General features: G+C 48.2%; 2 protein-coding genes across 2 annotated transcripts in view; both read left to right on the top strand.

Moving 5' to 3' along the window:
• Positions 1-20,822, top strand: part of LOC123753307 (platelet binding protein GspB-like) — a 74,636-nt gene extending 53,814 nt beyond the window's left edge. Inside the window, exons 4-14 of the mRNA XM_069337019.1 lie at positions 1,896-2,582; positions 4,934-5,178; positions 6,162-6,980; positions 7,242-7,865; positions 8,321-8,435; positions 8,517-9,227; positions 16,572-16,933; positions 17,533-17,988; positions 18,227-18,874; positions 19,426-19,900; positions 20,062-20,822. Coding sequence (XP_069193120.1) covers positions 1,896-2,582; positions 4,934-5,178; positions 6,162-6,980; positions 7,242-7,865; positions 8,321-8,435; positions 8,517-9,227; positions 16,572-16,933; positions 17,533-17,988; positions 18,227-18,874; positions 19,426-19,900; positions 20,062-20,822 — 5,903 coding nt within the window. The remainder of the gene's footprint in view (positions 1-1,895; positions 2,583-4,933; positions 5,179-6,161; positions 6,981-7,241; positions 7,866-8,320; positions 8,436-8,516; positions 9,228-16,571; positions 16,934-17,532; positions 17,989-18,226; positions 18,875-19,425; positions 19,901-20,061) is intronic.
• A 545-nt stretch (positions 20,823-21,367) lies between these two features.
• The window catches only part of LOC138371992 (A-kinase anchor protein 5-like), a 22,703-nt gene continuing 18,567 nt past the window's right edge, over positions 21,368-25,503 (top strand). The window contains exons 1-2 of the mRNA XM_069337020.1: positions 21,368-22,704; positions 23,139-23,718. Coding sequence (XP_069193121.1) covers positions 21,368-22,704; positions 23,139-23,718 — 1,917 coding nt within the window. The remainder of the gene's footprint in view (positions 22,705-23,138; positions 23,719-25,503) is intronic.

The raw sequence follows: 25,503 nt of genomic DNA on the forward strand, positions 1-25,503 counted from the left end.
CAGGGGCCAGGTACAGTAACCGGTTACGGTGTTCAGCCTCGTGTGTGTGTTGGGGTCTAGGCCAGGGGCCAGGTACAGTAACCGGTTACGGTGTTCAGCCTCGTGTGTGTGTTGGGGTCTAGGCCAGGGGCCAGGTACAGTAACCGGTTACGGTGTTCAGCCTCGTGTGTGTGTTGGGGTCTAGGCCAGGGGCCAGGTACAGTAACCGGTTACGGTGTTCAGCCTCGTGTGTGTGTTGGGGTCTAGGCCAGGGGCCAGGTACAGTAACCGGTTACGGTGTTCAGCCTCGTGTGTGTGTTGGGGTCTAGGCCAGGGGCCAGGTACAGTAACCGGTTACGGTGTTCAGCCTCGTGTGTGTGTTGGGGTCTAGGCCAGGGGCCAGGTACAGTAACCGGTTACGGTGTTCAGCCTCGTGTGTGTGTTGGGGTCTAGGCCAGGGGCCAGGTACAGTAACCGGTTACGGTGTTCAGCCTCGTGTGTGTGTTGGGGTCTAGGCCAGGGGCCAGGTACAGTAACCGGTTACGGTGTTCAGCCTCGTGTGTGTGTTGGGGTCTAGGCCAGGGGCCAGGTACAGTAACCGGTTACGGTGTTCAGCCTCGTGTGTGTACTCACCTAATTGTACTTACGTAATTGTGCTTGCAGAGGTTAAGCTCTAGCTCTTTGGTCCCGCTTCTCAACTGTCAATCAAATAATGTTCCTGAGCCTATTTGGTTCTATCCGATCTTCACTTGAAGCTGAGTATGAAGTCAGCTTCCACCACATCACTTCCTAATGCATTCCATTTCTCTACTACTCTGACACTGAAAAAATCTTTCTAACGTCTATATTGCTCATTTGGGCACTCAATTTCCACCTGCGTCCCCTACTGCGTGTGCCCCTTGTGGTAAATATTCTGTCTTTATATACCCTACCAATTCCACTGAGAATCTTGTATGTAGTGATCATGTCCCCTCCAACACTTCTCTCATGACCCACAGAAGGCAGCTACTATTTAACCACACAAGGCAGCTACTATTGACCCTTGGGAGACAGCTACTATTGACCCAAACGAGGCAGCACCTATTGACGCACGTGAGGCAGCTATTATTGACCCACACGAGGAAGCTACTATTGACACAAATGAGGCAGATACTATTGACCAATACGAAGCAGCCCCAATGGACCCACACGAGGCAGTTTCTATTGACCCACACTAGGCAGCTAGTATTGACACACAAGAGGCAGCTACTATTGATCCACAATACGCAGTTACTATTGACTCATACGAGGCAGCTACTATTGACCCACGTGAGGCAGCACTATTGACCCAAACGAGGGAGCTACTATTGACCCACACAAGGCAGCTACTATTGACCCACACGAGGCAGCTACTATTGACTCACACGAGGGAGCTTCTATTGACCTACACGAGGCAGCTACTATTGACCCACACGAGGCAGCTACTATTGACCCACACGAGGCAGCTACTATTGACACACACGAGGCAGCTACTATTGACCAACACGAGAGAGCTATTATTGACCCACACGAGGCAGCTGCTTTTGACCCAAACGAGGCAGCTTCTCTTGACCCACACGAGGCAGCTACTATTGACCCACACGAGGCAGCTACTATTGACCCACACGAGGGAGCTACTATTGACCCACACGAGAGAGCTACTATTGACCCACACGAGGCAGCAGCTATTGACCCAAACGAGGCAGTTTCTCTTGACCCACAAGAGGCAGCTACTATTGACCCACACGAGGCAGCTACTATTGACCAACACGAGGCAGCTATTATTGATCCACACGAGGCAGCTACTATTGACCCACACGAGGCAGCTACTATTGGCCAACACGAGGCAGCTACTATAGACCAACACGAGGCAGCTACTATTGATCCACACGAGGCAGCTACTATTGGCCAACACGAGGCAGCTACTATAGACCAACACGAGGCAGCTACTATTGACTCACACGAAGCAGCTACTATTGATCCACACGAGGCAGCTACTATTGACCCAAACGAGTCAGCTACTATTGATCCACACGAGGCAGCTACTATAGACCCACACGAGGCAGCTACTATTGATCCACACGAGGCAGCTACTATAGACCCACGTGAGGCAGCTACTATTGACCCACATGAGGCAGCTACTATTGATCCACACGAGGCAGCTACTATAGACCCACACGAGGCAGCTACTATAGGCCCACACGAGGCAGCTACTATTGATCCACACGTGGCAGCTACTATAGACCCACGTGAGGCAGCTACTATTGACCCACATGAGGCAGCTACTATTGACCCACACGAGGCAGCTACTATTGATCCACACGAAGCAGCTACTATTGACCAACACGAGGCAACTACTATTGACCCACAAGAGGCAGCTACTATTGACCAACACGAGGCAGCAACTATTGACCCACATGAGGCAGCTACTATTGACCCACACGAGGCAGCTACAATTGACCCACGCGAGGCATCAACTATTGACCCACACGAGGCAGCTACTATTGACCCACACGAGGCAGCTGCTATTGACCCACACGAGGCAGCTACTATTGACCCACACGAGGCAGCTACTATTGACCCAAGTGAGGTAGCTACTATTGACCCACACGTGGCAGCTAATATTGACCCACACGAGGCAGCTACTATTGACCTACACGAGGCAGCTACTATTGACCCACACGAGGCGGCTACTATTGACCAACACGAGGCAGCTATTATTGACCCACACGAGGCAGCTACTATTGACTCACATGAGGCAGCTACTATTAACCCACATGAGGCAGCTACTATTGACCCACATGAGGCATTTACTATTGACCCACAAGAGGCAGCTACTATTGACCCATGAGAGGCAGCTTCTATTGACCCATAAGAGGCAGCTACTATTGACCCACACGAAGCAGCTACTATTGACCCACAAGAGGCAGCTACTATTGACCCACACGAGGCAGCTACTATTGACCTGCACGAGGCATCAACTATTGACCCATACGAGAGAGCCTCTATTGACCCACAGGAGGCAGTGGACAGTCAGTCAGGTGCAGTCACAGTGAGAGGTTGTAGGCGATGAGTCACAATAACGTGGCTGAAGTATGTTGACCAGACCACACACTAGAAGTTGAAGGGACGACGACGTTTCGGTCCGTCCTGGACCATTCTCAAGTCGATTGTGTTAGCTGGAGCTCCGATTCTAATAACATTATTATTGCAATAATGGAAGGATTAGTGAAGGATTTAGTGAGTCTGGTTGGAGCTCTGAGAGCAGAGATGGATTCCCTGCGGGAGGAGGTACGACGGCTGAGATTTCGGGAGGAAACGAAGGAGGAGGCCAGTGTTGACGGGACCTCATTAAGAAGGACTGACGGGACCAGTATTAAGAAGACCTCGTCTTGGCAAGTTGTGAAAGACAGGGGTCTTAAGAAGACCTTGGCAAAACCGACAACTAATAGCCTACACCTAAGGACTTTTAACGCATTTGACGTATTAGAGGACGAGTGCTGTGTTGAACCTGTTGTTCAACGAGGTGGCAAAGCAACGAGGAGCATTGAAGCGCAGGTCCCTCAAACTGCTCGAAAAGAAAAGGGAGAATCGAAGCGAATTTTGGTTGTGGGAGATTCCCAGGTGAGGTATTTAGACAGAACGTTTTGTGCCAGAGATAGGGGGAACAGATTAAGGGTTTGCTATCTGGGAGCTGGAATTGGTGATATTGTTGGAAACATGAATGATATTATGACGGGAAATGGAAACAAACCCATTATTTGTATTAGTGCAGGGGGTAATGATGTTGGACGAGTTAGGAGTAAGGAACTAATACAGAGATTCAGGACAGCCATTGAATTAGTTAGGAGCAAGGGAGGAATCCCGATCATATGTGGCATTCTTCCAAGAAAGGGAGTGGGAAATGAATGGATGACAAGGGCACTTGGTGTCAATTGCCGGCTGGAAAGATATTGCAAATCAAATGCAATATCTTTCTAAGACAACTGGGAACACTTCTATGGAAGAAATGAAATGTATGCTCGTGATGGGGTGCATCTATCGAGAACTGGGGTTGTTGCTGTTGTGAACTCGTTGGAAGAAGTGGTTAGAGGTGTTTGTTTGGGTTTAAACTGTTAGTAGATAGAGGTATGGGAATTGATTTTAGGAAGGAGATAATAAAAGTATGTGTTTGTTGGAGAAAGGAATTGGCAAAATGATCAGGGAAAGAGAAAGGCCTCAAAATAACAATTCACTTAGGGTATATAACACTAACAGTAAAAGTCTAAGAAATAAAATTAACGAATTAAATGCTCTTGTCTGCACAGAAAAAATAGATATTATTGGACTTACCGAAACGTGGATGAATGTAGAAAATAGAGAACTATTAGCTGAATATCAAATAAATGGATTTAAACTATTTCACACAGATAGACATATTAGACGAGGAGGGGGAGTAGCCATATATGTTAGGGACAATTTGAAATGTAGTCTCAAAGAGGGAATCAAAACTGAGCCACACACAGAAACTATTTGGATAGAATTATACGAAAAAGCAAATAATATTATAATAGGAGTTATATATAGGCCACCAAATTTAGACAGAATGGAAGCAAAGCATCTATGGGATGAAATATCTAGGGCATCTAGATCTAACAGTATTTACGTCATTGGTGACTTTAATTTTAGTGGAATAAACTGGTTGAACAAAACAGGGAATAGTGAAGCAGAAGATTTTCTAGAATTAATTGACGATTGCTTTCTTACAAAACACATTAAGGAACCAACGCGGGAAAATAATATTTTAGATTTAGTGTTAACTAACAGGGAAACACAAATTAATGACATCGAAATAGGGAGTGAGCTAGGGAACAGTGTTCACAAAGAAATCAGATTTAGCATAGAATGGAATAGACCTGTAGGAGAAAATTCTAGTTAACCAATAGTAAAATTCTAGTTAATCTAGCTACTAGTAACCCACACGCGGCACCTACTATTGACCCACACGAGGAAGCTACTACTGACGCACACGAGGTAGCTACTATTGATCAACAGGAGGCAGCTACTATTGACCCAAGTGAGGTAGCTACTATTGACCAACACGAGGCAGCTACTATTGACCCACACGAGGCAGCTGCTATGGACCCACACGACGCAGCTACTATTGACCCACACGACGCAGCTACTATTGACCCAAACGAGGTAGCTACTATTGACCAACACGAGGCAGCTACTATTGACCCACACGAGGCAGCTACTATTGACCCAAACGAGGCAGTTACTATTAACCAACACGAGGCAGCTACTATTGACCCACACGAGGGAGCTACTATTGACCCACACGAGGCAGCTACTATTGACCCAAGTGAGGCAGCTACTTTTGACCCACACGAGGCAGCTACTCTTGACCCATACCAGGCAGCTACTATTGACCCACACGAGGCAGCTACTATTGACCGACACGAGGCAGCTACTATTGACCTACTAGAGGCAGCTACTATTGACACACACGTGGCAGCTAATATTGACCCACACGAGGCAGCTACTATTGACCGACACGAGGCAGCTACTATTGACCCACACGCGGCAGCTACTATTGACCCACACGAGGAAGCTACTACTGACCCACACGAGGTAGCTACTATTGATCCACGCGAGGCAGCTACTATTGACCCAAGGTAGTTAGCTACAATTAACCCACACGTGGCAGCTACTACTGACCCACACGAGGTAGCTACTATTGCCCCACACGAGGCAGCTACTATTGACCCACAGTAAGCAGCTATTTTTGACCCAAGTGAAGCAGCTACTATTGACCCACACGAGGCACCTACTGTTGACCAAACGAGAGAGCTACTATTGACCCACACGATGCAGCTACTATTGACCCTAACGAGGGAGCTACTATTGACCCACAGGAGGACGCTACTATTGACCCACAGGAGGCAGCTACTATTGACCCACACGAGGACGCTACTATTGACCCACAGGAGGCAGCTACTATTGACCCACACGAGGACGCTAGTATTGACCCACAGGAGGCAGCTACTATGGATCGACACGAGGCAGCTACTATTTACCCACACGAGGCAGCTACTATTGACCCATTCGCGGCAGCTACTATTGACCCACACGGGGCAGCTACTATTGACCCACACGAGGCAGCTACTATTGACCCACACGAGGCAGCTACTATTGACCCACACGAGGCAGCTACTTTTGCCCCACATGAGGCAGCTACTATTGACCCACGTGAGGCAGCTACTATAGACCCACGTGAGGCAACTACTATTGACCCACACGAGGCAGCTACTATTGACCCACATGAGGCAGCTACTGTTGACCCACGTGAGGCAGCTACTATAGACCCACGTGAGGCAACTACTATTGACCCACACGCGGCAGCTACTATTGACCCATACGAGGCAGCTACTATTGACCCTCGTGAAGCAGCTACTAATGTCCCACACGAGGCAACTACAATTGACCCGCAAGAGGCAGCAACTATTGATGGACACGAGGCAGCAACTATTGATGGACACGAGGTAGCTACTATTGACCCACAAGAGGCAGCTACTATTGACCTAAGTGAGGCAGCTACTATTGACCAACACAAGGCAGCTGTTATTGACCTAAAAGAGGCAGCTACTAATGACCCAAGCGAGGCAGCTACTATTGACCCACACGAAGCAGCTACTATTGACCCACAAGAGACAGCTACTATTGACCCACACGCGGCAGCTACTATTCACCCACACGAGGAAGCTACTACTGACCCACACGAGGTAGCTACTATTGATCCACGCGAGGCAGCTACTATTGACCCAAGTGATGTAGCTACTATTGACCCACACGTGGCAGCTACTATTGACCCACTCGAAGCAGCTATTATTGACCCAAGTGAGGCAGCTATTTTTGACCCACACGAGGCACCTACTGTTGACCAAACGAGAGAGCTACTATTGACCCACACGACGCAGCTACTATTGACCAACACGAGGCAGGTACTATTGACCCCTCACGAGGGAGCTACTATTGACCCACACGAGGCAGCTGCTATTGACCCACACGAAGCAGCTATTATTGACCCAAGTGAGGCAGCTACTATTGACCCACATGAGACAGCTACTATAGACTCACGTGAGGCAGCTACTATTGACCCACACGAGGCATCTACTATTGAACCACACGAGGCAGCTACTATTGACCCACAAGAGGCAGCTACTATTGACGCACATGAGGCAGATACTATTGACCCACACTAGGCAGCTACTATTGACCCACACGAGGCAGCTACTATTGACCCACATGAGGCAGATACTATTGACCCACACGAGGCAGCTACTATTGACCCACAAGAGGCAGCTACTATTGACCCAGAAGATGCAGATACTACTGACCGAGACGAGGCAGCTACTGTTGACCCACAAGAGGCAGCTACTATTGACCCATCCGAGGCACCTTCTATTGACCCACACGAGGCAGTTACAATTGACCCACACGAGGCAGCTACTATTGACCCACACGAGGCAGCTACTATTGACCCACACGAGGCAGCTACTATTGACCCACAAGAGGCAGCTACTATTGACCCATCCGAGGCAGTTACAATTGACCCACATGAGGCAGCTACTATTGACCCACACGAGGCAGCTACAATTGACCCACACGCGGCACCTTCTATTGACCCACAAGAGGCAGCTACTATTGACCCACACGAGGCAGCTACTATTGACCCACAAGAGGCAGCTATTGTTGACCCACACGAGTCAGCTACTATTGACTCACACGAGGAAGCTACTATTGACCCACACGAGGCAGCTACTATTGACAAACACGAGGAAGCTACTATTGACCCACACGAGCCAGCTGCTATTGACTCACACGAGGCAGCTACTATTGACCACCAGAGGCAGCTATTGTTGACCCACACGAGGCAGCTACTATTGACCCACACGAGACAGCTACTATTCACCCACACGAGGCAGCTACTATTGATCGACACGAGGCAGTAACTATTGATCGACTCGAGGCAGCTACTATTGACCTACTAGAGGCAGCTACTATTGACCCACACGAGGCAGCTACTATTGACTAACACGTGGCAGCTACTATTGACCCACATGAGGCAGCTACTTTTGACCCACATGATGTAGCTACTATTGACCCACACGAGGCAGCTACTCTTGACCCACACTAGGCAGCTACTATTGTCCCACACGAGGCAGCTACTATTGACCCACATGAGGCAGCTACTATTGACCTACTAGAGGCAGCTACTATTGACCCACACGAGGCAGCTACTATTGACTAACACGAGACAGCTACTATTGACCCACATGAGTCAACTACTGTTGACCCAAATGAAGCAGCTAGTATTGACCCGAACGAGGCAGCTACTATTGACCCACACGAGGCAGCTACTATTGATGCACACGAGGCAGCTACAAGTAACCCAAGTGAGGCAGCTACTATTGACCCACACAAGGCAGTTACTATTGACCCATAAGAAGCAGCTACTACTGACCCACACGATGCAGCTACTATTGACCAACAAGAGGCAACTACTATTGACCCACACGCGGCAGCTACTATTGACCCACACGAGGATGCTACTACTGACCCACACGAGGTAGCTACTATTGATCAACAAGAGGCAGCTACTATTGACCCAAGTGAGGTAGCTACTATTGACCAACACGAGGCAGCTACTATTGACCCACACGATGCAGCTACTATTGACCCACACGAAGCAGCTACTATTGACCCACACGAAGCAGCTATTATTGACCCAAGTGAGGCAGCTACTATGGACCCACACGAGGCAGCTACTATTGACCCAAACGAGGGAGCTACTATTGACCAACACGAGGGAGCTACTATTGACCCACAAGAGACAGCTACTATTGACCCACACGCGGCAGCTACTATTCACCCACACGAGGAAGCTACTACTGACCCACACGAGGTAGCTACTATTGACCCACACGTGGCAGCTACTATTGACCCACTCGAAGCAGCTATTATTGACCCAAGTGAGGCAGCTACTATTGACCCACACGAGGCACCTACTGTTGACCAAACGAGAGAGCTACTATTGACCAACACGAGGCAGGTACTATTGACCCCTCACGAGGGAGCTACTAATGACCCACACGAGGCAGCTGCTATTGACCCACACGAAGCAGCTATTATTGACCCAAGTGAGGCAGCTACTATTGACCCACATGAGACAGCTACTATAGACTCACGTGAGGCAGCTACTATTGACCCACACGAGGCATCTACTATTGAACCACACGAGGCAGCTACTATTGACCCACAAGAGGCAGCTACTATTGACCCACATGAGGCAGATACTATTGACCCACACGAGGCAGCTACTATTGACCCACACGAGGCAGCTAATATTGACCCACATGAGGCAGATACTATTGACCCACACGAGGCAGCTACTATTGACCCACAAGAGGCAGCTACTATTGACCCAGAAGATGCAGATACTACTGACCGAGACGAGGCAGCTACTGTTGACCCACAAGAGGCAGCTACTATTGACCCATCCGAGGCACCTTCTATTGACCCACACGAGGCAGTTACAATTGACCCACACGAGGCAGCTACTATTGACCCACACGAGGCAGCTACTATTGACCCACACGAGGCAGCAACTATTGACCCACACGAGGCAGCTACTATTGACCCACACGAGGCAGTTACAATTGACCCACATGAGGCAGCTACTATTGACCCACACGAGGCAGCTACAATTGACCCACACGCGGCACCTTCCATTGACCCACAAGAGGCAGCTACTATTGACCCACACGAGGCAGCTACTATTGACCCACAAGAGGCAGCTATTGTTGACCCACACGAGTCAGCTACTATTGACCCACACGAGGAAGCTACTATTGACCCACACGAGGCAGCTACTATTGACAAACACGAGGAAGCTACTATTGACCCACACGAGCCAGCTGCTATTGACTCACACGAGGCAGCTACTATTGACCACCAGAGGCAGCTATTGTTGACCCACACGAGGCAGCTACTATTGACCCACACGAGACAGCTACTATTGACCCACACGAGGCAGCTACTATTGATCGACACGAGGCAGTAACTATTGATCGACTCGAGGCAGCTACTATTGACCTACTAGAGGCAGCTACTATTGACCCACACGAGGCAGCTACTATTGATTAACACGTGGCAGCTACTATTGACCCACATGAGGCAGCTACTTTTGACCCACATGATGTAGCTACTATTGACCCACACGAGGCAGCTACTCTTGACCCACACTAGGCAGCTACTATTGTCCCACACGAGGCAGCTACTATTGACCCACACGAGGCAGCTGCTATTGACCCACACGAGGCAGCTACTATTGACCCACACGAGGCAGCTACTATTGACCCACACGAGGCAGCTACTATTGACCCAAGTGAGGTAGCTACTATTGACCCACACGTGGCAGCTAATATTGACCCACACGAGGCAGCTACTATTGACCTACACGAGGCAGCTACTATTGACCCACACGAGGCGGCTACTATTGACCAACACGAGGCAGCTATTATTGACCCACACGAGGCAGCTACTATTGACTCACATGAGGCAGCTACTATTAACCCACATGAGGCAGCTACTATTGACCCACATGAGGCATTTACTATTGACCCACAAGAGGCAGCTACTATTGACCCATGAGAGGCAGCTTCTATTGACCCATAAGAGGCAGCTACTATTGACCCACACGAAGCAGCTACTATTGACCCACAAGAGGCAGCTACTATTGACCCACACGAGGCAGCTACTATTGACCTGCACGAGGCATCAACTATTGACCCATACGAGAGAGCCTCTATTGACCCACAGGAGGCAGTGGACAGGCAGTCAGGTGCAGTCACAGTGAGAGGTTGTAGGCGATGAGTCACAATAACGTGGCTGAAGTATGTTGACCAGACCACACACTAGAAGTTGAAGGGACGACGACGTTTCGGTCCGTCCTGGACCATTCTCAAGTCGATTGTGTTAGCTGGAGCTCCGATTCTAATAACATTATTATTGCAATAATGGAAGGATTAGTGAAGGATTTAGTGAGTCTGGTTGGAGCTCTGAGAGCAGAGATGGATTCCCTGCGGGAGGAGGTACGACGGCTGAGATTTCGGGAGGAAACGAAGGAGGAGGCCAGTGTTGACGGGACCTCATTAAGAAGGACTGACGGGACCAGTATTAAGAAGACCTCGTCTTGGCAAGTTGTGAAAGACAGGGGTCTTAAGAAGACCTTGGCAAAACCGACAACTAATAGCCTACACCTAAGGACTTTTAACGCATTTGACGTATTAGAGGACGAGTGCTGTGTTGAACCTGTTGTTCAACGAGGTGGCAAAGCAACGAGGAGCATTGAAGCGCAGGTCCCTCAAACTGCTCGAAAAGAAAAGGGAGAATCGAAGCGAATTTTGGTTGTGGGAGATTCCCAGGTGAGGTATTTAGACAGAACGTTTTGTGCCAGAGATAGGGGGAACAGATTAAGGGTTTGCTATCTGGGAGCTGGAATTGGTGATATTGTTGGAAACATGAATGATATTATGACGGGAAATGGAAACAAACCCATTATTTGTATTAGTGCAGGGGGTAATGATGTTGGACGAGTTAGGAGTAAGGAACTAATACAGAGATTTAGGACAGCCATTGAATTAGTTAGGAGCAAGGGAGGAATCCCGATCATATGTGGCATTCTTCCAAGAAAGGGAGTGGGAAATGAATGGATGACAAGGGCACTTGGTGTCAATTGCCGGCTGGAAAGATATTGCAAATCAAATGCAATATCTTTCTAAGACAACTGGGAACACTTCTATGGAAGAAATGAAATGTATGCTCGTGATGGGGTGCATCTATCGAGAACTGGGGTTGTTGCTGTTGTGAACTCGTTGGAAGAAGTGGTTAGAGGTGTTTGTTTGGGTTTAAACTGTTAGTAGATAGAGGTATGGGAATTGATTTTAGGAAGGAGATAATAAAAGTATGTGTTTGTTGGAGAAAGGAATTGGCAAAATGATCAGGGAAAGAGAAAGGCCTCAAAATAACAATTCACTTAGGGTATATAACACTAACAGTAAAAGTCTAAGAAATAAAATTAACGAATTAAATGCTCTTGTCTGCACAGAAAAAATAGATATTATTGGACTTACCGAAACGTGGATGAATGTAGAAAATAGAGAACTATTAGCTGAATATCAAATAAATGGATTTAAACTATTTCACACAGATAGACATATTAGACGAGGAGGGGGAGTAGCCATATATGTTAGGGACAATTTGAAATGTAGTCTCAAAGAGGGAATCAAAACTGAGCCACACACAGAAACTATTTGGATAGAATTATACGAAAAAGCAAATAATATTATAATAGGAGTTATATATAGGCCACCAAATTTAGACAGAATGGAAGCAAAGCATCTATGGGATGAAATATCTAGGGCATCTAGATCTAACAGTATTTACGTCATGGGTGACTTTAATTTTAGTGGAATAAACTGGTTGAACAAAACAGGGAATAGTGAAGCAGAAGATTTTCTAGAATTAATTGACGATTGCTTTCTTACGCAACACATTAAGGAACCAACGCGGGAAAATAATATTTTAGATTTAGTGTTAACTAACAGGGAAACACAAATTAATGACATCGAAATAGGGAGTGAGCTAGGGAACAGTGTTCACAAAGAAATCAGATTTAGCATAGAATGGAATAGACCTGTAGGAGAAAATTCTGTTAAAGTGCCAGATTTTCGAAAAGCTGATTTTAATAGCCTAAGAAATTTTTTGGGTCAAATTGTTTGGAAAGTCTTGGGTATGGGGTGGGGGCCGGACTTGGAGCGAGACATGTACCCAGCGATAGGTGACGTAAATGGGGATTTCGATGTGCATTCAATATATAACTTATATAAGAATATTCTAAACAAAGCACAGGAACGTAGTATACCATACAAATTGAATAGATCGAATACTAATGACCCAAAGTGGATAACAAAGAATTTGAAGAACCTAATAGGTAAAAAGAGAGCTTGGTACAAAAGGATTAAAAATGGGGGAGGTCACTTTAGAACAGGAATTCGTACAACTGGTTAGAAATGTTAAAAAAGAGATAAGGAAAGCAAAAAGAAACTATGAAGTTCGCATAGCAGGGCAAGCAAAGACAAATCCTAAAGGTTTTTTTCAGGTATATCGAACTAAGACTAGGGAAAGGATAGGTCCATTAAGAAGTGAGACAGGTCAAATAACGGATAATGACAAGGAGATGAGTAGTATCTTTAACAAATATTTTATATCTGTATTTACTAAAGAAGAACTTAACAATATGCTTTCAGTCGAACAAGTCTATGTGGGTGGGGATGAGGACAGGTTGACTACTTTAGCAGTTACCAGGGAGGATGTAATTAAACAATTAGAAAAACTAAAATGAAACAAATCCCCAGGGCCGGATGAAGTGTTTGCCAGGGTGCTTAAAGAATGCAAAGAGGAGCTTTCCGAGCCACTGTCTACCATATTTAATAAATCAATAGAGTCAGGCAGAGTGCCAGAGTCATGGAAGGTAGCTAATGTGGTACCAATTTTTAAGAAAGGAGATAGATCACATGCGTCAAACTATCGGCCAATTAGCCTAACGTCTATTGTGGGAAAGTTAATTGAATCAATAATTGCAAATACAATTCGTCTCCATCTTGAAAAACATAAATTAATAAATGAGTCGCAACATGGTTTTACAAATGGCCGTTCATGTTAACAAATTTGCTAACTTTTTATTCCATCATAGTTGAGGCAGTTGATAGTGGTAAGGATTGTGATGTTGTGTACCTTGACTTTAGCAAAGCTTTTGATACAGTGCCACATGAAAGACTAATTAAAAAAATAGAAGCTCATGGTATTGGGGGTGCTATATTAAGTTGGATTAGGGCATGGCTATTCCAAAGGAAACAGAGAGTTAGTATAAATGGGGTTAAGAGTGGGATAATGTTGTTAGTGGAGTACCTCAGGGCTCTGTCCTGGGACCTCTGTTGTTTATAATATATATAAATGATTTAGATTCAGGTTTGAGTAGCAACATTTGCAAATTTGCCGATGATACGAAAATTGGTAGGGAAATTAATTCGGAGGAGGACTCAATATCACTTCAAGTTGATCTAGATAGGGTTTTGAAATGGTCAAAGGATTGGCAAATGCAGCTTAATGCTGATAAATGTAAAGTTCTGAGGCTAGGTAATGATGATAGAGTTACAAGACACGAGCTAGATGGTGTTGAGATTGCGAAGTCGGATTGCGAAAGGGATCTGGGAGATATGATTAGTAAGAATTTAAAACAAAAGGATCAATGCATGAATGTTCGTAATAAGGCGAATAGGACACTGGGATTTATTAATCGAAGCGTTAGTAACAAGACACCTGGTGTGGTTCTTAAGCTATATCTTGCTCTGATTTGGCCCCATTTAGATTATGCAGTTCAGTTTTGGTCGCCGTATTATAGAATGGATATAAATTCACTTGAATGTGTCCAACGTAGGATGACTAAGTGAATTCCCCAAATTAGAAATCTTTCATATGAAGAAAGATTAACAAAGCTTAAGTTGCATTCACTGGAAAGGGGAAGAGTTAGGGGTGACATGATAGAGGTTTACAAGTGAATGAATGGACATAACAGGGGGGATATTAATAGGGTTTTAAAGATATCAACACAAGACAGAACACGAAACAATGGGTATAAATTGGATAAGTTTAGATTTAGGAAAGACTTGGGTAAATACTGGTTCAGTAACAGGATTGTTGATGACGTATTATCAACAACTCCACGGTGTTGACGGGACCCCACCTCCACATTGTGGAGGTGGGGTCCCTCGATTGATTCAAGCATGGGTTGGACATGTATATGATTGGGATTGGGTGGTTATATATAGGAGCTGCCTCGTATGGGCCAATAGGCCTTCTGCAGTTGCCTTTGTTCTTATGTTCTTACGACGCAGCTCCTATTGACACACACGAGGAAGCTACTATTGACCCACACGAGGCAGCTACTATTGACCCACACGAGGCAGCTACTTTTGACCCACACGAGGCAGCTACTATTGACCCACAAGAGGCAGCTGTTGTTGACCCACACGAGGCAGCTACAATCGAAACAAGTGAGGAACCTACTATTGACCAAACTAGGTAGCTACTATTGACCCTCAAGAGGCAGCTACTATTGACCCACAAGAGGCAGCTACTATTGACCCACACGAGGCAGCTACTATTGTCCCACAAGAGGCAGCTATTGCTGACCCATCCGAGGCACCTTCTATTGACCCACACGAGGCAGTTACAATTGACCCACATGAGGCAGCTACTATTGACCCACACGAGGCAGCTACAATTGACCCACACGAGGCACCTACTATTGACCCACAAGAGGGAGCTACTATTGACCCACACGAGGCAGCTACTATTGACCCATCCGAGGCACCTTCTATTGACCCACACGAGGCAGTTACAATTGACCCACATGAGGCAGCTACTATTGACCCACACGAGGCAGCTACAATTGACCCACACGAGGCACCTACTATTGACCCACAAGAGGCAGCTACTATTAACCCTCACGAGGCAGCTACTATTGACCCACAAGAGGCAGCTATTGTTGACCCACACGAGTCAGCTACTATTGACCCACACGAGGGAGCTACTATTGACTCACACGAGGCAGCTACTATTGACCCACCAGAGGCAGCTATTGTTGACCCACACGAGGCAGCTACTATTGACCCACACGAGGCAGCAACTATTGATGGACACGAGGCAGCTACTGTTGACCCACAAGAGGCAGCTACTATTGACCCTCATGAGGCAGCTACTATTGACCCAAGAGAGGCAGCTACTATTGACCCCCACGAGGCAGCTACTATTTACCCACAAGAGGCAGCTACTATTGACCCACACGAGGCAGCTACTATTGACCCACACGAGGCAGCTACTATTGACCCACACGAGGCAGCTACTTTTGACTTAGATGAGGCAGCTACTATTGACCCACACGAGGCAGCTACTATTAACCCACACGAGGCAGCTACTATTGACCCACAAGAGGCAGCTGTTGTTGACCCACACGAGGCAGCTACAATCGAAACAAGTGAGGCACCTACTATTGACCAAACAAGGTAGCTACTATTGACCCACACTAGGCAGCTACTATTGACCCACACGAGGCAGCTACTATTGACCCACATGACGCAGCTACTATTGACCTACTAAAGGCAGCTACTATTGACCCACACGAGGCAGCTACTATTGACCCACACGAGGCAGCTCCTATTGACCCACACGAGGCAGCTACTTTTACACATATGAGGCAGCTACTATTGACCCACGTGAGGCAGCTACTATAGACCCACATGAGTCAACTACTGTTGACCCACATGAAGCAGATAGTATTAACCCGAACGAGGCAGCTACTATTGACCCACACGAGGCAGCTACTATTGACCCACACGAGGAAGCTACTAGTAACCCAAGTGAGGCAGCTACTATTGACCCACACAAGGCAGTTACTATTGACCCATAAGAAGCAGCTACTACTGACCCACACGAAGCAGCTACTATTGACTCACAAGAGGCAGCTACTATTGACCCACACGCGGCAGCAACTATTGACCCACACGAGGAAGCTACTACTGACCCACACGAGGTAGCTACTATTGACCCAAGTGAGGCAGCTACTATTGACCCAAGTGAGGAAGCTACTATTGACCAACACGAGGCAGCTACTATTGACCCACACGGGGCAGCTACTATTGACCCACACGAGGCAGCTACTATTGACCCACACGAGGCAGCTACTATTGACCCACACGAGGCAGATACTATTTTCCCACACGAGTCAGCTACTTTTGACCCACATGAGGCAGCTACTATTGACCCACACGAGGTACCTACTATAGACCCACAAGAGGCAGCTACTATTGATGGACACGAGGCAGCTACTATTGACCCACAAGAGGCAGCTACTATTAACTAACAAAAGGGGGCTACTATTGACCTAAAAGAGGCAGCTACTATTGACCCAAGTGAGGCAGCTTCTATTGACCCAAGTGAGGCAGCTACTATTGACCCCCACGAGGCAGCTACTATTTACCCACAAGAGGCAGCTACTATTGACCCACACGAGGCAGCTACTATTGACCCACATGAGGCAGCTACTATTGACCCACACGAGGCAGCTACTATTGACCCACGCGATGTAGCTACTATTGACCCACACGAGGCAGCAACTATTGACTCACATGAGGCAGCTACTATTGACCAACACGAGGCAGCTACTATTGACCCATTCGCGGCAGCTACTATTGTCCCACATGAGGCAGCTACTATTGACCCACAAGAGGCAGTTGTTGTTGACCCACACGAGGCAGCTACAATCGAAACAAGTGAGGCACCAACTATTGACCCACACGAGGCACCAACTATTGACCCACACGAGGCACCTACTATTGACCATACAAGGTAGCTACTATTGACCCTCACAAGGCAGCTACTCTTGACCCACACGAGGCAGCTACTATTGACCCACATGTGGCAGCTACTATTGACCTACTAGAGGCAGCTACTATTGACCCACACGAGCCAGCTACTATTGACCCACACGAGGAAGCTACTCTTGACCCACACGAGGCAGCTACTGTTAACACATATGAGGCAGCTACTATTGACCCTCATGAGGCACCTACTATTGATCCACATGAGGCAGCTACTATAGACCCACATGAGTCAACTACTGTTGACCCACTTGAAGCAGCTAGTATTGACCCGAACGAGGCAGCTACTATTGACCCACACGAGGCAGCTACTATTGACCCACACGAGGCAGCTACTAGTAACCCACACGCGGCAGCTACTATTGACCCACACGAGGAAGCTACTACTGACGCACACGAGGTAGCTACTATTGATCAACAGGAGGCAGCTACTATTGACCCAAGTGAGGTAGCTACTATTGACCAACACGAGGCACCTACTGTTGAACAAACGAGATAGCGACTATGGACCCACACGAGGCAGCTACTATTGACCCACACGAGGCAGCTACTATTGACCAACACGAGGCAGCTACGATTGACACAAGTGAGGCAGCTACTATTGACTAACACGAGGCACCTGCTACTGACCATACGAGGTAGCTTCTATTGACCCACACGAGGCAGCTACTCTTGACCCTTACCAGGCAACTACTATTGACCCACACGAGGCAGCTACTATTGACCCACACGAGGAAGCTACTTTTAACACACATGAGGCAGCTACTATTGACTCACATGAGGCACCTACTATTAATCCACATGAGGCAGCTTCTATAGACCCACATGAGTCAACTACTGTTGACCCACATGAAGCAGCTAGTATTGACCCACACGAGGCAGTTACTATTAACCCACAAGAGGCATCAACTATTGATGGACACGAGGCAGCTACTATTGACCCGAACGAGGCAGCTACTATTGACCCACACGAGGCAGCTACTATTGACCCACACGAGGCAGCTACTATTGACCTTCACGAGGCAGGTACTATTGACCCACACGAGGAAGCTACTACTGACCCACACGAGGTAGCTACTATTGATCCACGCGAGGCAGCTACTATTGACCCAAGTGAGGTAGCTACTATTGACCCACACGTGGCAGCTACTATTGACCCACACGAGGTAGGTACTATTGACCCACACGAGGCAGCTACTATTGACCCACACGAAGCAGCTATTATTGACCTTAAAGAGGCAGCTACTAATGACCCAAGCGAGGCATCTATTATTGACCTACAAGAGGCAGCTACTATTGACCCACACGAGGCAGCTACTATTGACCCACATGAGGCAGCTACTATTGACCCACACGAGGCAGCTACTATTGACCTACAAGAGGCAGCTACCATTGACCCACACGAGGCAGCTACTATTGACCCATACGAGGCAGCTACTATTGACCAACAAGAGGCAGCTACTATTGACCCAAGGGAGGCAGCCACTATTGACCCACACGAGGCAGCTACTATTGACCTAAATGAGGCAGCTACTATTGACTCAAGTGAGGCAGCTACTATTGACCCACAAGAGGCACCTTGTATTGATCATACGAGGTAGCTACTATTTACCCACACGAGGCAGCTACTAATGAACCACACGAGGCAGCTACTATTGACCCACACGAGGCAGCTACTATTGACACACCGGAGGCAGATACTATTGACTCACACGAGGCAGCTACTATTGACCATCGCGAGGCAGCTACTATTGGCCCACACGAAGCAGCTGCTATTGACTCACATAAGGCAGCTACTATTGACCCACACGAGTCAGCTACTGTTGATCCACACGAGGCAGTTACTATTGACCCTTCCGAGGCAGCTACTATTGACCCACACTAGGAAGCTACTATTGACCCACATGAGGCAGCTACTATTGACTCACACGAGGCAGCTACTATTGACCCACACGAGACAGTTACTATTGACCGACAAGATGCACATACTACTGACCCACACGAGGCAGCTACTGTTGATCCACACGAGACAGCTAGTATTGACCCAGATGAGGCAGGTACTATTGATCCACACGAGGCAGCAGCTATTGACCCCCATCAGGCAGCTACTATTGACCCACACGAGGCAGCTACTATTGACCCACACGAGGCAGCTACTATTGACCCACACGAGGCAGCTACTATTGACCCACACAAGGCAGCTCTTATTGACCCGCACGAGGAAGCTATTTTTGACCAACACGAGGCAGCTACTATTGACCCACATGAGACAGCTACTATTGATCCACACGAGGCCGCTACTATTGACCCACATGAGGCAGCTACTATTGACCCACATGAGGCAGCTACTATAGACCCACGTGAGGCAACTACTATTGACCCGCACGAGGAACCTATTTTTGACCCACACGAGGCAGCTGCTATTGACCCACAAGAGGCAGCTACTATTGACCCACACGAGGCAGCTACAATTGACACACAAGAGGCCAAGAGGCAGATACTATTGACCCACACGAGGCAGCTACTCTTGACCCACACCAGGCAGCTACTATTGACCCACACGACGCAGCTACTATTGACCCACACGAGGCAGCTACTATTGACCCACACGAGGCAGCTACTATGGCCCCACACGAGGCAGCTACTATTGACCCACACGAGGCAGCTACTTTTAACACACATGAGGCAGCTACTATTGACCCACATGAGGCAGCTACTCTTGATCCACATGAGGCAGCTTCTATAAACCCACATGAGTCAACTACTGTTGACCCACACGAGGCAGTTACTATTACCCCACAAGAGGCATCAGCTATTGACCCCCATAAGGCACCTACTATTGACCCACACGAGGCAGCTACTATTGATCCACACGAGGCAGCTACTATTGACCCACACGAGGCAGCTACTATTGACCCACACAAGGCAGCTCCTATTGACCCGCACGAGGAAGCTATTTTTGACCCACACGAGGCAGCTACTATTGACCCACATGAGACAGCTACTATTGACCCACACGAGGCCGCTACTATTGACCCACATGAGGCAGCTACTATTGACCCACATGAGGCAGCTACTATAGACCCACGTGAGGCCACTACTATTGACCCGCACGAGGAACCTATTTTTGACCCACACGAGGCAGCTACTATTGACCCACAGGAGGCAGCTACTATTGACCCACACGAGGCAGCTACCATTGACCCACAAGAGGCCAAGAGGCAGATACTATTGACCCACACGAGGCACCTGCTACTGACCATACGAGGTAGCTACTACTGACCCACACGAGGCAGCTACTATTGACCCACACGAGGCAGCTACTATTGACCCACACGAGGCAGCTACTATTGACCCACACGAGGCAGCTACTATTGACCCACACGAGGCAGCTACTATTGCCCCACACGAGGCAGCTACTTTTAACACACATGAGGCAGCTACTATTGACCCGAACGAGGCAACTACTATTGACCCACGTGAGGCAGCTACTATTTACCCACACGAAGCAGCTACTATTGACCCACACGAGGAAGCTACTACTGACCACACGAGGTAGCTACTATTGACCCATGTGAGTTAGCTACTATTAACTTACAAGTGGCCGCTACTATTGACCCACACGAGGTAGCTAGTATTGACCCACACGAGGCAGCTACTATTGACCCACACGAGGCACCTACTGTTGACCAAACGAGAGAGCTACTATTGACCCACAGGAGGCAGCTACTATGGATCGACACGAGGCAGCTACTATTGACCCACTCGACGCAGCTTCTATTGACCCTCACGACTGAGCTACTATTGTCCCACAGGAGGCAGCTACTATGGATCGACACGAGGCAGCTACTATTGACCCACATGAGGTAGCTAATATTGTCCCACAGGAGGCAGCTACTATTGACCCACATGAGGTAGCTAATATTGTCCCACAGGAGGCAGCTACTATTGACCCACATGAGACAGCTACTATAGACTCACGTGAGGCAGCGACTAGTGACCCACACGAGTCATCTACTATTGATCCACACGAGGCAGCTACTATTGACCCACAAGAGGCAGCTATTGTCGACCTACACGAGGCAGCTACTATTGACCCACACGAGGCCGCTACTATTGACCCACAAGAGGCAGCTATTGTCGACCTACACGAGGCAGCTACTATTGACCCACACGAGGCAGCTACTATTGATCGACACGAGGCAGCTACTATTTACCCACACGAGGCAGCTACTATTGACCCACAACAGGCAGTTACTGTTGACCCACAAGAGGAAGCTACTATTGACCCACACGAGGAAGCTACTATTGACCCACAAAAGGCAGCTACTATTGACCTACATGAGGCAGCTACTATTGACCCACATGAGGCAGCTACTATAGACCCACGTGAAGCAGCTACTAATGACCCACACGAGGCAACTACTATTGACCCGCAAGAGGCAGCAACTATTGATGGACACGAGGCAGCTACTATTGACCCACAAGAGGCAGCTACTATTGACCCAAGTGAGGCAGCTACTATTGACCAAATCAAGGCAGCTATTATTGACCTAAAAGAGGCAGCTACTAATGACCCAAGAGAGGCAGCTACTATTGACCCACACGAGGCAGCTACTATTGACCCACACGAGGCAACTACTATTGACCCACACGAGGCAGGTACTATTGGCCTACACGAGGCAGCTACTATGGACCCACACATGGCAGCTACTATTGACCCACAAGTGGCAGCAACTATTGACCCACAAGAGGCAGCTAATATTGACCCACAAGAGGCAGCTACTATTGACCCACACGAGGAAGCTACTTTTAACACACATGAGGCAGCTACTATTGACTCACATGAGGCACCTACTATTAATCCACATGAGGCAGCTTCTATAGACCCACATGAGTCAACTACTGTTGACCAACATGAAGCAGGTAGTATTGACCCACATGAGGCAGTTACTATTAACCCACAAGAGGCATCAACTATTGATGGACACGAGGCAGCTACTATTGACCCGAACGAGGCAGCTACTATTGACCCACACGAGGCAGCTACTATTGACCCACATGAGGCAGCAACTATTGATCCACACGTGGCAGCTACTATTGACCCACACGAGGCAGCTACTATTGACCTACAAGAAGCAGCTATACCATTGACCCACACGAGGCAGCTACTATTGACCCATACGAGGCAGCTACTATTGACCAACAAGAGGCAGCTACTATTGACCCAAGGGAGGCAGCCACTATTGACCCACACGAGGCAGCTACTATTGACCTAAAAGAGGCAGCTACTATTGACTCAAGTGAGGCAGCTACTATTGACCCACAAGAGGCACCTAGTATTGATCATACGAGGCAGCTACTATTTACCCGCACGAGGCAGCTACTAATGACCCACACGAGGCAGCTACTATTGACCCACACGAGGCAGCTACTATTGACCCACCGGAGGCAGATACTATTGACCCAGACGAGGCAGCTACTATTGACCCACAAGAGGCAGCTACTATTGACCATCGCGAGGCTGCTACTATTGGCCCACGCAAGGCGCCTACTATTGACCCATCCGAGGCAGCTACTATTGACCCACACGACAAGACCCACTGACCCACAAGAGGCAGCAACTATTCCTACTGACCCACAAGAGGCAGCTAATATTGACCCACACGAGGCAGCAACTATTGACCTACACGAGGCAGCTACTATTGACCCAAATGAGGCAGCTACTATTGATCGACACGATGCAGCTAATATTGACCAACACGAGGTAGCTACTATTGACCCACACGAGACAGCTACTATTGACCCACATGAGGCAGCTACTATAGACCTACGTGAGGCAACTACTATTGTCCCACATGAGGCAGCCACTATTGATCGACACGAGGCAGCTAATATTGACCAACACGAGGTAGCTACTATTGACCAACACGAGGCAGCTACTATTGACCTACATGAGGCAGCTACTATAGACCTACGTGAGGCAACTACTATTGACCCACAAGAAGCAGCTACTATTGACCCACACGAGGAAACTACTATTGACCCACAAGAGGCAGAAACTATTGATGGACACGGGACAGCTGATATTGGCCCACACGAGACAGCAACTTTTGACCCACACGAGGCAGCTACTATTGACCCACACGAGGCAGCTACTATTGACCCACAAGAGGCAGTTACTATTGACCCACACGAGGCAGCTACTATTGACCAACACGAGGCAGCTACTATTGACCCACACGAGGCAGCTACTATTGACCCACACGAGGCAGCTACTACTGACCTACACGAGGCAGCTAATATTGACCCACACGAGGCAGCTACTTTTGACCCACACGAGGCAGCTACTATTGACCCACACGAGGCAGCTACTATTGACCCACAAGAGGCAGCTACTGTTGACCCATTCGAGGCAGCTACTATTGACCCCCACGAGGCAGCTACTATTGACCCACAAGAGGCAGCAACTATTGACTCACACGAGGCAGCTACTATTGACCCACACGAGGCAGCTACTATTGGCCCACACGAGGCAGCTACTATTGGCCCACACGAGGCAGCTACTATTGACCCACACGAGGCCGCTACTATTGATCCACACGAGGCAGCTACTATTGACCCACACGAGGCAGCTACTTTTTACCCACAAGAGGCAGCTACTATTGACCCACACGAGGCAGCTACTATTGACCCACAAGAGGCAGCTACTATTGACCCACACGAGGCAGTTACTATTGACCCACAGGAGGCAGCTACTATTGACCCACAAGAGGCAGCTACTATTGACCCACACGAGGCAGTTACTATTGACCCACAAGAGGCAGCTACTATTGACCCACAAGAGGCAGCTACTATTGACCCACACGAGGCAGCTACTATTGACCCACAAGAGGCAGCTACTATTGACCCACAAGAGGCAGCTACTATTGACCCACAAGAGGCAGCTACTATTGACCCACAAGAGGCAGCTACTATTGACCCACAAGAGGCTGCCACTATTGACCCACACGAGGCAGCTACTATTGACCCACACGAGGCAGCTACTATTGACCCACAAGAGGCAGCCACTATTGACCCACACGAGGCAGCTACTATTGACCCACAAGAGGCAGCTACTATTGACCCACAAGAGGCAGCCACTATTGACCCACAAGAGGCAGCTACTATTGACCCACAAGAGGCAGCTACTATTGACCCACACGAGGCAGCTACTATTGACCCACAAGAGGCAGCCACTATTGACCCACAAGAGGCAGCCACTATTGACCCACAAGAGGCAGCTACTATTGACCCACAAGAGGCAGCCACTATTGACCCACAAGAGGCAGCTACTATTGTCCCACAAGAGGCAGCTACTATTGACCCACACGAGGCAGCTACTATTGACCCACAAGAGGCAGCCACTATTGACCCACACGAGGCAGCTACTATTGACCCACACGAGGCAGCTACTATTGACCCACACGAGGCAGCTACTATTGACCCACACGAGGCAGCTACTATTGACCCACAAGAGGCAGCTACTATTGACCCACATGAGGCAGCTACTATTGACCCACACGAGGCAGCTACTATTGACCAACAAGAGGCAGCCACTATTGACCCACATGAGGCAGCTACTATTGACCCACACGAGGCAGCTACTATTGACCAACAAGAGGCAACCACTATTGACCCACAAGAGGCAGCTACTATTGACCCACAAGAGGCAGCTACTATTGACCCACAAGAGGCAGCCACTATTGACCCACAAGAGGCAGCTACTATTGACCCACAAGAGGCAGCTACTATTGACCCACATGAGGCAGCTACTATTGACCCACACGAGGCAGCTACTATTGACCCACAAGAGGCAGCTACTATTGACCCACAAGAGGCAGCTACTATTGACCCACAAGAGGCAGCTACTATTGACCCACAAGAGGCAGCTACTATTGACCCACAAGAGGCAGCTGGTCAC

This window comes from Procambarus clarkii, chromosome 37 (assembly GCF_040958095.1).
Source record: "Procambarus clarkii isolate CNS0578487 chromosome 37, FALCON_Pclarkii_2.0, whole genome shotgun sequence".
Lineage (NCBI taxonomy): Eukaryota > Metazoa > Arthropoda > Malacostraca > Decapoda > Cambaridae > Procambarus > Procambarus clarkii.